Source organism: Mesocricetus auratus, unplaced genomic scaffold, assembly GCF_017639785.1.
Source record: "Mesocricetus auratus isolate SY011 unplaced genomic scaffold, BCM_Maur_2.0 Super-Scaffold_100001, whole genome shotgun sequence".
Lineage (NCBI taxonomy): Eukaryota > Metazoa > Chordata > Mammalia > Rodentia > Cricetidae > Mesocricetus > Mesocricetus auratus.
Window position 1 is genome coordinate 13281637 of NW_024429187.1, and position 12503 is coordinate 13294139.

At 49.5% G+C, this 12503-nt stretch overlaps 1 protein-coding gene across 4 annotated transcripts in view; it reads right to left on the minus strand.

Moving 5' to 3' along the window:
- The window catches only part of Bcat1 (branched chain amino acid transaminase 1), a 74671-nt gene that overhangs the window by 22087 nt on the left and 40081 nt on the right, over window positions 1–12503 (minus strand). For all 4 annotated transcript variants that reach the window (XM_013115522.3, XM_040743589.1, XM_005072930.3 and 1 more), the window contains exons 4-6: window positions 11261–11371; window positions 9638–9757; window positions 565–728 (exon numbers count right to left, since the gene is read on the minus strand). In XM_013115522.3, the coding sequence (XP_012970976.1) occupies window positions 565–728; window positions 9638–9757; window positions 11261–11371 (395 nt within the window). The remainder of the gene's footprint in view (window positions 1–564; window positions 729–9637; window positions 9758–11260; window positions 11372–12503) is intronic.

The following is a 12503-nucleotide window of genomic DNA, read 5'->3' on the forward strand; positions in this document are numbered from 1 at the left end:
GGACATCATCGAAAGTCACTTCCCAGGAGTGTCTCTGCCCTGGCTGTGACACGCATGTCACAGTTGATTCGGACCTGGGAAGAGCCTAGCTTTTCTCCTTCTCCTCTACACAGAGGGGCATTCTGAACTCAGGGCCAAGTTCACCCTGAGGCAGCCCATCCCAAATGCTCTTTCATTGCTTGCCAGCTAGACATGGTCTACGAGAACGGCCAGGCATCACCAAAGCGCGGCTGTCCCGCCCCCCCCCCCCCCGCCCTCCCCCCTCAGGCAGGCATGCCCGCCACCCAAGGCTGCTGAGAGCATCAGTCCCAGGACCAGCCTATAAATGGGGAGAAGCAGAGCTCAGGGACACTGTTCAAAGCACTGTCCCATGTGGTCACCGTCACTGCGGCCACGGTGGGGGGAGGGGGTACCAGTAACACCAACAATGGGCACATTTACAAAGCCAGATCTGAAACCACAAACAGCCACTCACCTTGGCACACTGCTCTGTGTGCGCACACACACCACTGAAGGCACACGGCCATCAGATCTAAGTCAGGACGGACACCCAGACCGACTTACCCACCCATCTTGCAGTCCCCGGTCCCACCTTCCCAGGCTCTGACATATTTCGGATTGGCCCACAGTGACACTGGCTTAAAGGTTCCACTGGAAAAGTAAGGCCCCACGGGGCTCAGGACCACAAACAGCAGGGCTTTGGAAGGCTTCTTGACTCCAAGGGATGGCTATAATAGAGAGAAAAGACGTGCCTCTGTCACTGACGTCACAGTCCTCGTAAAGTCTACAAGAGACCTGCATCCTCCTTCCAGAAAGGGTACCCAACCGAAGCCTAGCCACCCAAGTTCTTTTAAAGAAAACACGGGCAGTGGGTATTTTCAGTTTGGGGGCGGGAAGGGCAGGGCAGGACAAGATGGCCCAATGGGTAAGGGTGCTGGCTGCCAAGCCTGAAACAGACTTGAATCGGGTCCCTGGAAAAGAGAAGCGACCTCTATGGGCTGTCCACCCCCCCCACCCCCACCTCCACAAGCGTGCTATGGCATGTGTGTTCCCCCACCCCCACCCTGCACACACATAAAATAAGCAATGGTTGTAATTTTAAAATGTTTGGTTTGCCTTCTGAGTTAATGATTTTAGAGAGAAAAAACAAAAACAAAAACACGTGTGTCATTTGCAGTTGCTGCCATTGCTGACAGCATGAATGTCCTTGACCCCTTCTCCCAACCCGCTAGGCGCTGCAGAGCATGTGAGGACAGCAAGCGGACAGCAGACATGGGGAAGGAGGCTGCGGCCACGCCTGCCTATAAGGCAGGTAAAAGGCGGCTTGGGGAGCTGCTTTTCTGGAGACAGAGACAACAGACGGGAGACGTAACGTCAAAAGGGCAGGAGAGAACGACCCAGACCTCGCATCATGAACGGGGAGCTGGGGAGGTGGTGCGGCAGATAACAGCCCTGGCTGCTCTTGAAGGGGACCCAGGTCAGTTCCCAGCACCCACACGGAGGCTCACAGCTGGTCATAACTCCACTGCCATCTTCTGGCCTCCACAGGTACTGCACACACAGCATACATACAAACACAGGCAGCAGGCTTATGGGCCAGCTAGCCTGGAACACGCAACGTGGCAGATGGATTCCCCCCTCAACAAGGCAAAATGAGAGAACTACTTCAGAAAGCTGACCTCTAGCCTGCACACCTGTACCACTGTGCCACACACACACACACACACACACACACACACAATGCTTGTGTAGGTAACAATGTCACCTAAAAGCCCCCACCTCCCTCCATCAGGAAGATAAGCAAGGCTCTGAGACCCTAGAACAAACTGAACTGTGACTGAGGCGGAGACTGGTCGGGGGACAGAAAGAGCTTTGCCTTTGGGCTGATTTGGGTTTGGGTTTTTTTTTTTTTTTTTTTTTTTTGCTGTTGTTTTGTTTTGTTTTGGGGGGTTAAGAGGGAAGTCTCTCTACATAGCCCTGGCTATCCTGGAACTCACTATATAAACAAGGCTGTCCTTGAACTCACAAAGATCCGCTACCCCTGCCTCCTAAGCACTGGGATTAAAGGTGTGTGTGTCACCATATCAGGCTAGTGTTTGCCTGTAAAGAGCTTGGAAACTCCACTACCCTCTCATCTGGGAGGGAGATCGTGCACGAACACACACTGTTGCTTCCCAACGCTGAGAAACCCATCCTATCTCTGAGACTAAGTAGGCAAGGAGTCAGATGGGAGATAACCAAGGAAACGGCCACAGCATCTTGGCTGTATCTGTGGTCAGAGCGTGCCTGGTGGTTAGGTGGGCTTGAAGCTGAAGTTGGGATCTTTCTACTGTACCAGAAACGAAGGACCAGGGAGGACACAGTTGCCGCACAACCACAGTGGGCCCTGGCTTCATTGTGATACTCTCCTCTTCCCTGCGGGCTTTTCTAGAAACTGGTAGGAAGACCCTAAAAACAGAAAACCCACCCACCATAATCCAGAAGGAAAAGGGGTCACCTTACCCAACACACACTGCTGCTCACCTTATAAATACCAGTAAAAACCCAGTACAACTAGCCGGGAAGAGGAAGCCGGGTATTGAGAGACGGATGAGAAGGTAATGTGTAAGTGTAAGTAAAAATGTAGCAACCCATTAGGTGTAACTAACATACACCGATGTAAAGTAAAATTTCAAAACCCACAATCCCAAAGCCACTGGGTGGCTCCTCCCTCTCCTCCCGGTAACTAAGGGGTCAGCCCGCTCCAGTCCAGGTTCTCCGCTCCCGGTGCTCCAGGGAACACATGCCCTTCCCGCTCCAGGTGCTCCAGGGAACACATGCCCTTCTCGCTCCAGGTGCTCCAGGGAACACATGCCCTTCCCGCTCCAGGTGCTCCAGGGAACACATGCCCTTCTCGCTCCAGGTGCTCCAGGGAACACATGCCCTTCCCGCTCCAGGTGCTCCAGGGAACACATGCCCTTCCCGCTCCAGGTGCTCCAGGGAACACACGCTCTGCGCGCTCCGTGTTCTCCAGGGAACACACGCCCTGCCCACTCCGGGTTCTCCGTGGAACGCAAACTCACGCCCTGCTTTGCCCGGTGAGCTTTGTCCCTGAATTCTTCCCTCAGAGGGTAAGAACCAGGAGGAACTTTCACCCAGTGCAGCCCTTGCTTCCTGAAGCCTGGCGCTCTCATACTTCACAGCCTCACCGACTTTCTTACTTTAGTGGTTGAATCTAACTTCCTGCATGCCTCCCCCGCCATTAAGGACTCTCTCCTTCTGGAATCCCAAATAAACCCTTCCTTCTGTCAGCCGCCCTGCTCACTGTATTTTATCATGACAGAAAAGTAGCCAATACAAACAATAAGGAACCCAGAGAGGCCACACGAGTAAATTGCAGATACAATACGCTAACTGCTACCCAAAGGCCGCATCTAGCGTCTAAATTCCAAATGAACTGTCTTTCTGACGTACAACCTAAAAGCACTTTGTCACCTACCACGTGAATTCTGGGACACCTCCCTGTGTTTACACGGGCCAATGCAATTTGCATTATACTAAAAAAAAAAAAAAGTAAGTCACCCAATACGTAATATTTTTTTTCTGTACTGAATTTTACCTCGTTCCTGTTGAGGAGGTAAGGCAGGTCTGTGGTGGAGCACACAAAGCTATCTAGATTTCAACTGCAGTACCAAAGGAAAAGTGAATTTCCTTTTGTCAGTGTGATTTGTTTGCATTTCTTCCACCAGGTGGAGGCAGAGAGCACAGACAGAAGGAGAATGGCAGGATTTTAGTACCTCCATCAAATCTGCCTCTAGAAAAAGCATCTGGATGAATCATTCCATCCACATCTGTCTCCTTAGCAACAGCTAAGTTATACGGTAGCATTTTCCATCAAAGCTGTGTGTAAGGATGTAATACGGTAGCATTTTCCATCGCTGTGTGTAAGGATGTAACTTTGTATCATCTAAAACTTAAGCCAGCTCTGCTCATGTCTGCAAGTTCCTCTGTGGACCACAGCTTCATTCACGCAGAACGCCTTGGGGGAGAGGGGGGATGGCTCAGCGATTAAGAGCACTTGCTGCTCTTGCAGAGGACACAGGTTCGGTTCCCAGCACCCATGAGGAGGCTCCCAACCAGCTGTAATTCCAATTCTAGGAGATCCAATGCCCTCTCCTGGCTTCATATGGGCACAGTACCCACGAACACAGATACACACAAAATGCTCATTGACATAAAATAAAAGCAACTAAATCTTCCAAGAACCCACTGGCTCTCCTGGAGGAGCAGGTAGGGAGGAAGTCTCAATGCCATTTCAGTACTGAGCATGAGTCAAATGTCATTCCAGGCTCTGCTAAGAAGCTTGGCGACAGGCACTCCCCCCTCAGTATCCCTGACTGAGGCTTCTCACTTCCACCCTGAGAAGCAACTGAGACCCTGTGCCCCTGCTAGGCGAGCTTTATTGTGTGCTGTCAATAATCGGAGAGCAGTCAACAGCACCCTGGGATGATGAAGTTATGTTTCTGATTGACTAAAGCAAAAGTCACACAATACAGGGGAAATGAGGATGTCAGCAGCTGATGGGGGGGGCTACAAGCAACAGTGTTTTGTTTTGGCTTTGGGGGACAGGGCGTCACTGTGCTGCCCAGGGCTGGCCTCAAACTCAGAGCAATCCTCCTGCTTCAGCCTCCCAAGGACTGTGATTACAGGTACACACCACCACACTAGCTCCTTCTTGGGGTGGGGCGTTTCTGGAGAGATGTCGGGAGTTTAACATAAACACTAGGTAAGTGGGGGGGGCAGTACCACTGAGCTCCACCGCTGCTCAGGAGCAGCTAAATTCTGTATCCTCGGGTAATCTGAACAGATAAAGATGGAAAAGGCTGTAGCATATTGGATACAAAATGTGGCTTCAAGAGACCACACAGTGTTTTTATGTATTTATGTGTGTATCTGTACACACCAGGAGACAGAGACAGGGAGAGATCTCTCACTTCCTGAACCGAGCTTCTCGACACTCAAACTCCTTTGTACTCTGGACTTAGGTGTGACCAGAAACAAAGCCTACTTCAGTGAGAATTATGGCTCCTTTCTGGGTGACCCAGAATCCCTTCACAGAAAGATGTCATGAGTCATTTGAGGGATAGCAGAAAAGAATCAGTGAGCTGAGAAATTCCATTAGAAACAGTGTGGCCTCAGAGGCAGAGAGCAAATCGGGCGGGCTGAGCTGTAGGACGGACAGTTCTAACCAGCAAGGCAAACAGAGGCTAAGACTAAGGCAGCTGGGACCAGAAGGGGCTGGTGCCTATCAACAAGACCACTGCTTTCTCTTCCAATCAAAGACTTCTTCTTTAAAAGGTTTCGGAGGTAGAGAAGAAATGGAGCCAGGTGCCACAGCCCATTCTGTCATCTCAGCACTTAGGAGGCTGAAACAGGAGGATCAAGAGGCCAGTTCAGCTTTGTAAGAGTTTGGGGCTACACAGACCTTTTGTAAAAAAGAACTTAGGGCTGGAGAGAGGCTCCAGGGAGTAAGAGGGCTCTCTGCTCTTCCAGGGCTGAGTTCAGTTCCCAGCACCCAAGTCAGACACACACACACACAGATACACACACACACACACACAGACAGACAGACACACACGTACACACACGTACACACACACACACACACACACACGGTGGGGATACGGTCCCCATGCTCGACACTCAGTGTTGAAGCTGTGAGAATGAGTACTTAGGAGAAAACAGATTGTGATATTAGGAAATGAGACGCACTTGCTGGTAAATTTAAAATTCAGTCCCAAGCAGAAATGTCTGCATGGTCAAGTACACAGGGACTCCGGGACATAGTCAAGAGGAGGAGAGCACAACATGTCACCCACAGAAAATGTCATTCACTCCCTGCCACAGCCGTCAGCCTGCTCCTTCCTTTCCAGTGAGATGGGATGTGTTTGCTCATTTTCCTCTGGCAGGGCAGAGCTTAGTGGCTGAGTGACCTGCAAAAACAAAGGTGTTTTCTGTCTGCTCTGAGCTAGCGGGCAGCACGGCACCAGGGGGCTCACAGGGCTAGGAGTCTCCTCAGGCAGGGTCTCCTCACAGCTCTGACACTGCCCTCGCTCACACTAGCTCCACCACTGTGCTGCAGGAAGAAAAGAAAGCAAACCTGGAGCCAGATGTGCCAGATGTGATGCACGCTTGCAATCTCACTCAGGAGAAAGAGGCACGCGTTTTACCACACGTTTGAGGTTGGTCAGAGAGAGAGGGTGACACCTTGACCCTCAAAATAAAAGGTCAAGCACTTGGACTCAAGCCTGCACTCAGCTCTGAGGAAGCTGACCCAATAAGATCATGGTGATTTTGAGGCCAACGTGGTGGGTCTTAGTAAATTCTATGCTACAGGAATACATGAGACCTTGCCTCAAGGTAAATATAATGAAGAACAAATAAGGTATCATCGTGTAACAGTTTCCTCCAAGATGGAAACATTCTATCCTACAAGGAAGCTCCTCCTTTAGCAATAAATAACTCAGAACAGCTCAGGAAGTCCCTGAAACTAACTAGATTCACTAGGCTCGTGCCTGCCAGAGTAACCAATAAAAGCTGGCATGGCATTTGGTAATATAGCTAGCTGTCTTTGAGTCATTTCTAATCTGGTAAGTAACCCTCACCCACATACTTGTAAAAAATGACAATAAAACTCACTAGCTCACCAAATTGTAATTTGGTGGTCTCTGTACTTCAGTCTATAACGGGTTCCCCTCTGGGCTAAGTAGACTTTTCCCTGGGCAAAGGACTACTTCTATAGTTAAGAATCTTCAAAGAGGCCAATAACCAGAGCTGACTGTGAGTGTGTGTGTGTGTGTGTGTGTGTGTGTGTGTGTGTGTGTGTGTGTGTGTGAGAGAGAGAGAGAGAGAGAGAGAGAGAGAGAGAGAGAGAGAGAGAGAGAGAGTATATGTTCTTAAGAAACGTAGAGAGGGAGGAGTCATAAGCAAAGCAGTCAAGACCAGGCTGGGGATACCCACAGAAACAGCTGGCCTGACCAAGTGGGAGCTCATGGACCCCAGACCAATAATCTGGGAAACCAACATAGGACTGAACCAGGACCCCCAAGCTTGGGTGACAGTTAGGAGGCTAGGCAATGTATGGGGCTTCTTGTATTTATCCCTAGTGCACAATGGAAGCCCATTCCCCATGGAGGGATACTCTCTCAGCATAAATACACAGGGGAGGGCCTAGGCCCTGCCCCAATGATGTGACAGACATTGATGATTCACCATGGAAGGTTTCACTCTCTGTGGGAAGTGGGATGGGGTGGGGGGGTGAGAGGTGGACCAGAAAATAGATAGATAGATAGATACATAGATACATAGATAGATAGAATAGACAGACAGACAAATAGAAACACACCCTGATCAGATCCAAAGAAACACACTTTGGCCCTACAACCAGAACCAAAGAAGTGTACCCTGACCCTGAAAGCAGTGCCAAAGAAACACACTTTGTCCCTGGAATCAGAGTCAGTGAAAGAAATGTACCCTGGCCCTAAAATTGGAGCCAAAAGGCTAAAAAGGACCAGAGAAAGAAACACACTTTGGCCCTGAAAACCAAAGCCAAATCTGACCTTAATCCTGTGCAGAAAAGTAACCAATCCTCGAGCAGAGCTCTAGCCAATCTGGGCCTAGCACTGAAATCGGACCAATCCCCACCCTGGAAAAACTTCCCCGCCCCCAAGAAGCCCTATTAAACCCTGTGTATGTTCCGCCTGTTTCTGCTTGCACTACGCAGCTGTCCTCTGCCAGAGTGGATTTTTCCCTCCCAATAAACCCCTTCAGTGAGCTTTGGGTGAAGATCTTTTGCGGCGGCGACAGAGCAGAGAGGACCCTGGGCAGAGCAGAACAGAGCAAAGCAAAGCGAGCAGGGCTGTAACATTTGTCGGGGAAACCTTCCTCAGCAGAGCGGAACTCTGCTCCCTGCTCGCGGCTCTCCGCTCTCCAGGAACAGAGCTGAACTGTAGCAACTTTGCCCTAGAAACCTCCTGCCTAGCAAAACTGCTACACTAGGCGAACATCCCCAGCTGGAAGACCCTGGCCTGCTGGAGCGGAGCTGATACACCAGAGAAGCCTTTCTCTGAGGCAAGGCTGTAAGCTGCTAAGCTTACTGCAACCTGTGGTGATCCTTGGCTCCCGAGCTCCAGGAAACCTTTCCACCTGAGCTGTGTAACACTGAGTATCCTGTGGCTCCCAAGTGCAAGAATACCTGACCCACTCCTGTTTCATCCTGTCCCGACCCATCCCGAAACGCTTACACTGGTGAGATAGCTCAGTGGGTAAGGCCGCCTGCCGACAAGCCTGGCCTATCCAACAGCCCTGTTTGTTGTTCAAACCATCCCTCCCTACCAGCTCCCGAAGGCTCCTCATGGATTATATTTTTGGCAGGTGTTCTTTGTACTGAAGCCCTCTCTGCCTGTTCTTTACCAAGAGATACTAAGGATTCTGGATAATGGAAATAAATCCAAGCACTCCCCCTTGCCAAAACTTCTAGAGCATGGTTACACCGACCTCCAAAGGTTGGCCACACAGAGAGGCACATAGCCGCAAGCTCGGAACTAGTACTCAGTCTTCATCGAGGGAGGGCAAGCATGGCCACGCCTTTTCCTCAGTTAATCCTGAGTCAACTGCCTACTGTTACCAATTGGATGGCGACAAACTGTCTATCAACTATCATCCCCCCCCCAACCAAAAGTATCTGCAGTCTCATGTTTCACAGGAGAGATGGCCTTGACAATTAGGAGGATGAAGGGAACCAGGAATGACACGGGGGGGGGGGATTGTCAATCAAACCACGTACTAAAAGCATCAAGGAAGAAGAAGGCTCAGTTAAATATGCAAGGCCCCGGCTACAGTCTCCAGCAGTGTGAAATGACATCTGGGGACACACAGACGCCTCAGTGAGGAGGAAGGTACTTGCTGCCAAGCCTAAGAGCCCACAGTACAGCCCCAGAACCCACGCAGTAGAAGAGAAGGACCTGAAGGAGCTCCGGCAGCCCAAGTGTGCAAACACGGCTCTGGCAGGCCTCACCCTTCTCTCCCGCATTCCCTCTGCCTTGCTAACATTCCTAAAGTCAGCCACCGAGGTCTACTCCCTTACTTGGCCACTTCCTCCTCCTCCTAGGGCTGACAACCAAGGTCCAGTTATCCAAGTATTGAAGCCCTGCAAACGAAAGCCCCCTCTTGGCTCACCAAATTAGCACACCCAACTAAAACATCTCATCCTAACACAAGGCTTCCTCTTTTACCTTATAAACTGTCATTTGCCTATGGGCCATCTCTCTTATCCAGAGCAGTCCTTTGTGTCTCCATACCACCCCGGGGACAGATGTCCCTCTTCCCTTCTCCCTCATCCGCTACCTCCTGTCTTTGTCTCTTTCTCCCTGCCCCTTTTCCTTCTGGGGCAAATAAATCTCCTTTGTGCTGAGAACTTGGTCTCGGGTGTCTTGTGCTCACAAGGGTCCCTTCAGAACCGGCTCCCAAGATGTTCCCTGACCTCCACACACACTGTGGCACACACATGCTCTCTCGTGTGCATACACAAACTAAATACACGATTTTTAAAAGGCTTTTTAAATCGCAAAGCCCTTCCCCCAAACAGAGCCAAGTTTACCTCAGTTCCAATAAACGTGGGGCGGATGTACAGACTGGCAGAGGTGGAGTAGGGAACCCACTCTTGGTCTATCTGTATAAGCTGCCGAATGCATTCTAGAAGCTCCTCCTGGTCAAACATCTGAAAAGACAGAGTTCCCAGTGAATGCTGATGAACAACACAAATGTGCATTTCCAAGTGGAGAACTGACAGGAACTCAGTTTCCAAGGCTGTTCCCATATTACAGTCCTTGCAGACCAGGCTGGCCAAGAACTCACAGAGATCCGCCTGCCTTTGCCTCCCGGGTGCTGGGACTAAAGACAGTGTGCCACCACCACCCTGTATTATAGTCTTTGAACAGGCAACTTATCCATTCTCCCCCAACATGAAACACCATGAATAGTATCTGTTAATAAACGCAAAAAAAAAAAAATTCTGTGACTCAGCAAAATAAAAAATTATGTAAGTATGAGTTATTCATAAGGAAAAGATAAAAGTTAGGTCCCCCAAGGCTTCAAGATGGCTCAGCACGTAAAGGCATGTGTCATCAGTGAAATTTCTGATAGAGAAATTAGAACCCTATTTACCACTCCCCCACACCAGTTATGATTAGGTTCTATACTCAAATGTAACAAATTATGATTTTTATTTTAAAATGGATATCTTGTGGTCTCTTATCAAACCCCTAAATCAATTATAACTGGATTTTTAAGTCAAAGCTAACAAAATACTATGACTTCTATTTAAAAATTGGCACCAGTGACCTCTTACAGTCTCAATTATAACTGGATATTATGAAGGAGTGTAACAAAACATCATGAATTCTGTTTTTAAAATAGACGATATCTTCAACTTCAAGGTTCAGAACAACTTATTACCCAGGAAGCACAAAACACAAACCGTGAAGGAAAATAAAAGATACAATTTGCCTGTTTGGAACTTAAGGACTCCTGGTTTTTCAAGACCGGAAGCTTCTGGTGAGACACCAGCGAGGAATGGCACCGGTGCGTGCTACAGCATCCTCAGGGGACATCTCCCTGTCCCACAGGTGACAGACGGGCTTTGTAAAATGGCCAAGCAGCTTCCTCGAAGAGAGAGACACTTTCAGAGACAGGATGACTCGCATGAGGAGGAACAGCGCCTCACACTGGCTGAAGGGTGGCCTTTACCTGTGGTGGTAGGTACAAGGATGCCAGATCCTAGGGTGACCAGCTATACTGCTACCCCATGGGTGCAGCTGTCCAGAGATGAAGTTTAATCAACTCCATGAATGCTTGGGCTGGGAAATCGAAGAAATCTCAGCCCACTTTCTTGCCCTCCGGGGTGACCTTCAATAAGTGGTTTACTCTCCCCAGGGTGCTTTTAATTTTCTACTCTATGCAAAGGCACTAAAATTTACAATAAATGCCTTCAGATGGTTGAGCAGGTTAAGGCACTTGACAGCAACCCATGTGGTCAAGAGAACCAGGCCTGGCAAGGTGTCCTCTGACCTTTAACAGAAGGGCATTGCACAGGTAAAGTCAGCGTTCACACACAGGATTTGTTGAGAACCTGATGCAATTATTCAGGAAAGGTTTTTGTTTTGCCCTGAGGATGAAAGACCGGGATAGCACGTGAATCTGAAGGGTACACAAACCCACATACCGGCAGAGTGGTCCTCACAGCAGACCGGCACATCCTGCTCATGTTGAGGTCAGGCCGAAACAATCGGATCTTATTATCAACTCCTCGAAAAGCCTTCAAGCCTTCAAACAGCTGAGGAGAAGAGAAAAGTCAGAAGGCAGCTGGAGACAATCTTAGTGGTGAAGTTGCCGCCCTTGGCCTCAACTTCAGACGTGTCAATTGACAAAACATACAAAGTAACTGGAATGGAGGGGGCGGGGTGGAGAAAGGGAGGCGAGGGGTCCTTACGGCACTTGACCTGACTGACAGGTGATCAGGAAGGGAAGATTCAAAATATACTGATACCACCTCCACCCACTCGTGGCCAGGAGCTGAGTATGCACCTTTGGCAGGTTGAGAAAGGGAAGGGATGGGGGGGGGGAGAATGAGAAGACGGAGGGGGGACACAAAACCAACTGTTCATGAAAGATTGCTCTGCCCATCTTACCACCCGATGGGGATTTAAATCACACACACACACACACACACACACACACACACACACACACACACACACACACACACGCCAAGATTTCGTCCTGACATGCCAAGCTCCGCAGAGGACTGAATGGCTGAAGAAGAGGCACTCCCACAGCAGGGTGACCACGCCTCCCACTGCCGTCCAGGCTCACAGTAGGACAACCTGGAAGTCCCATCTCATCAGAAGGAAATGAAGAGAGAAGTCCAGGGGCTTGTTCAGGTTAATCCGGAACACTGAGACACCCTCGGAGGAGACCTCACCCTTAAAAATATCTTTATCCGTTTATCAATCTGTAATGTTCAGTGGTTTGGAAAACGTGTGATCGCCAGAGCTAGGAGAGTCAGCCTGCTAAGAGCTCAAAGTGGTCAAAGTGACAGAAAAATCCTAGTTAATTTCTTTCTTTCCCCTCCTTTTTTCAATTTATTTTAATGTACATGAGTGTTTTCCCACATGTATGTGTGCACAGTGTGCATACCTAGTGTGCTCACAGAGATACACAGAAACAAACATGACGACCGGAGTTCAAGTCCCAGAATCCACATAAATCAAAGCCACGCACAGTAGTTAAGGCTTGTAATGGCAACTCGAGGGACAGACAGATCCCCAGGGTTTGCAGGATGGCCAGCCAAACCTACTTGCTCCCAAGTCAGTAAGTCCCTGCAATAGAGAGCAAGATGGATACTGCCTAACGAGTGACAGGCTCTCTCTCTCTCTCTGTCTCTCTCTCTGTCTCTCTCTCTCTGT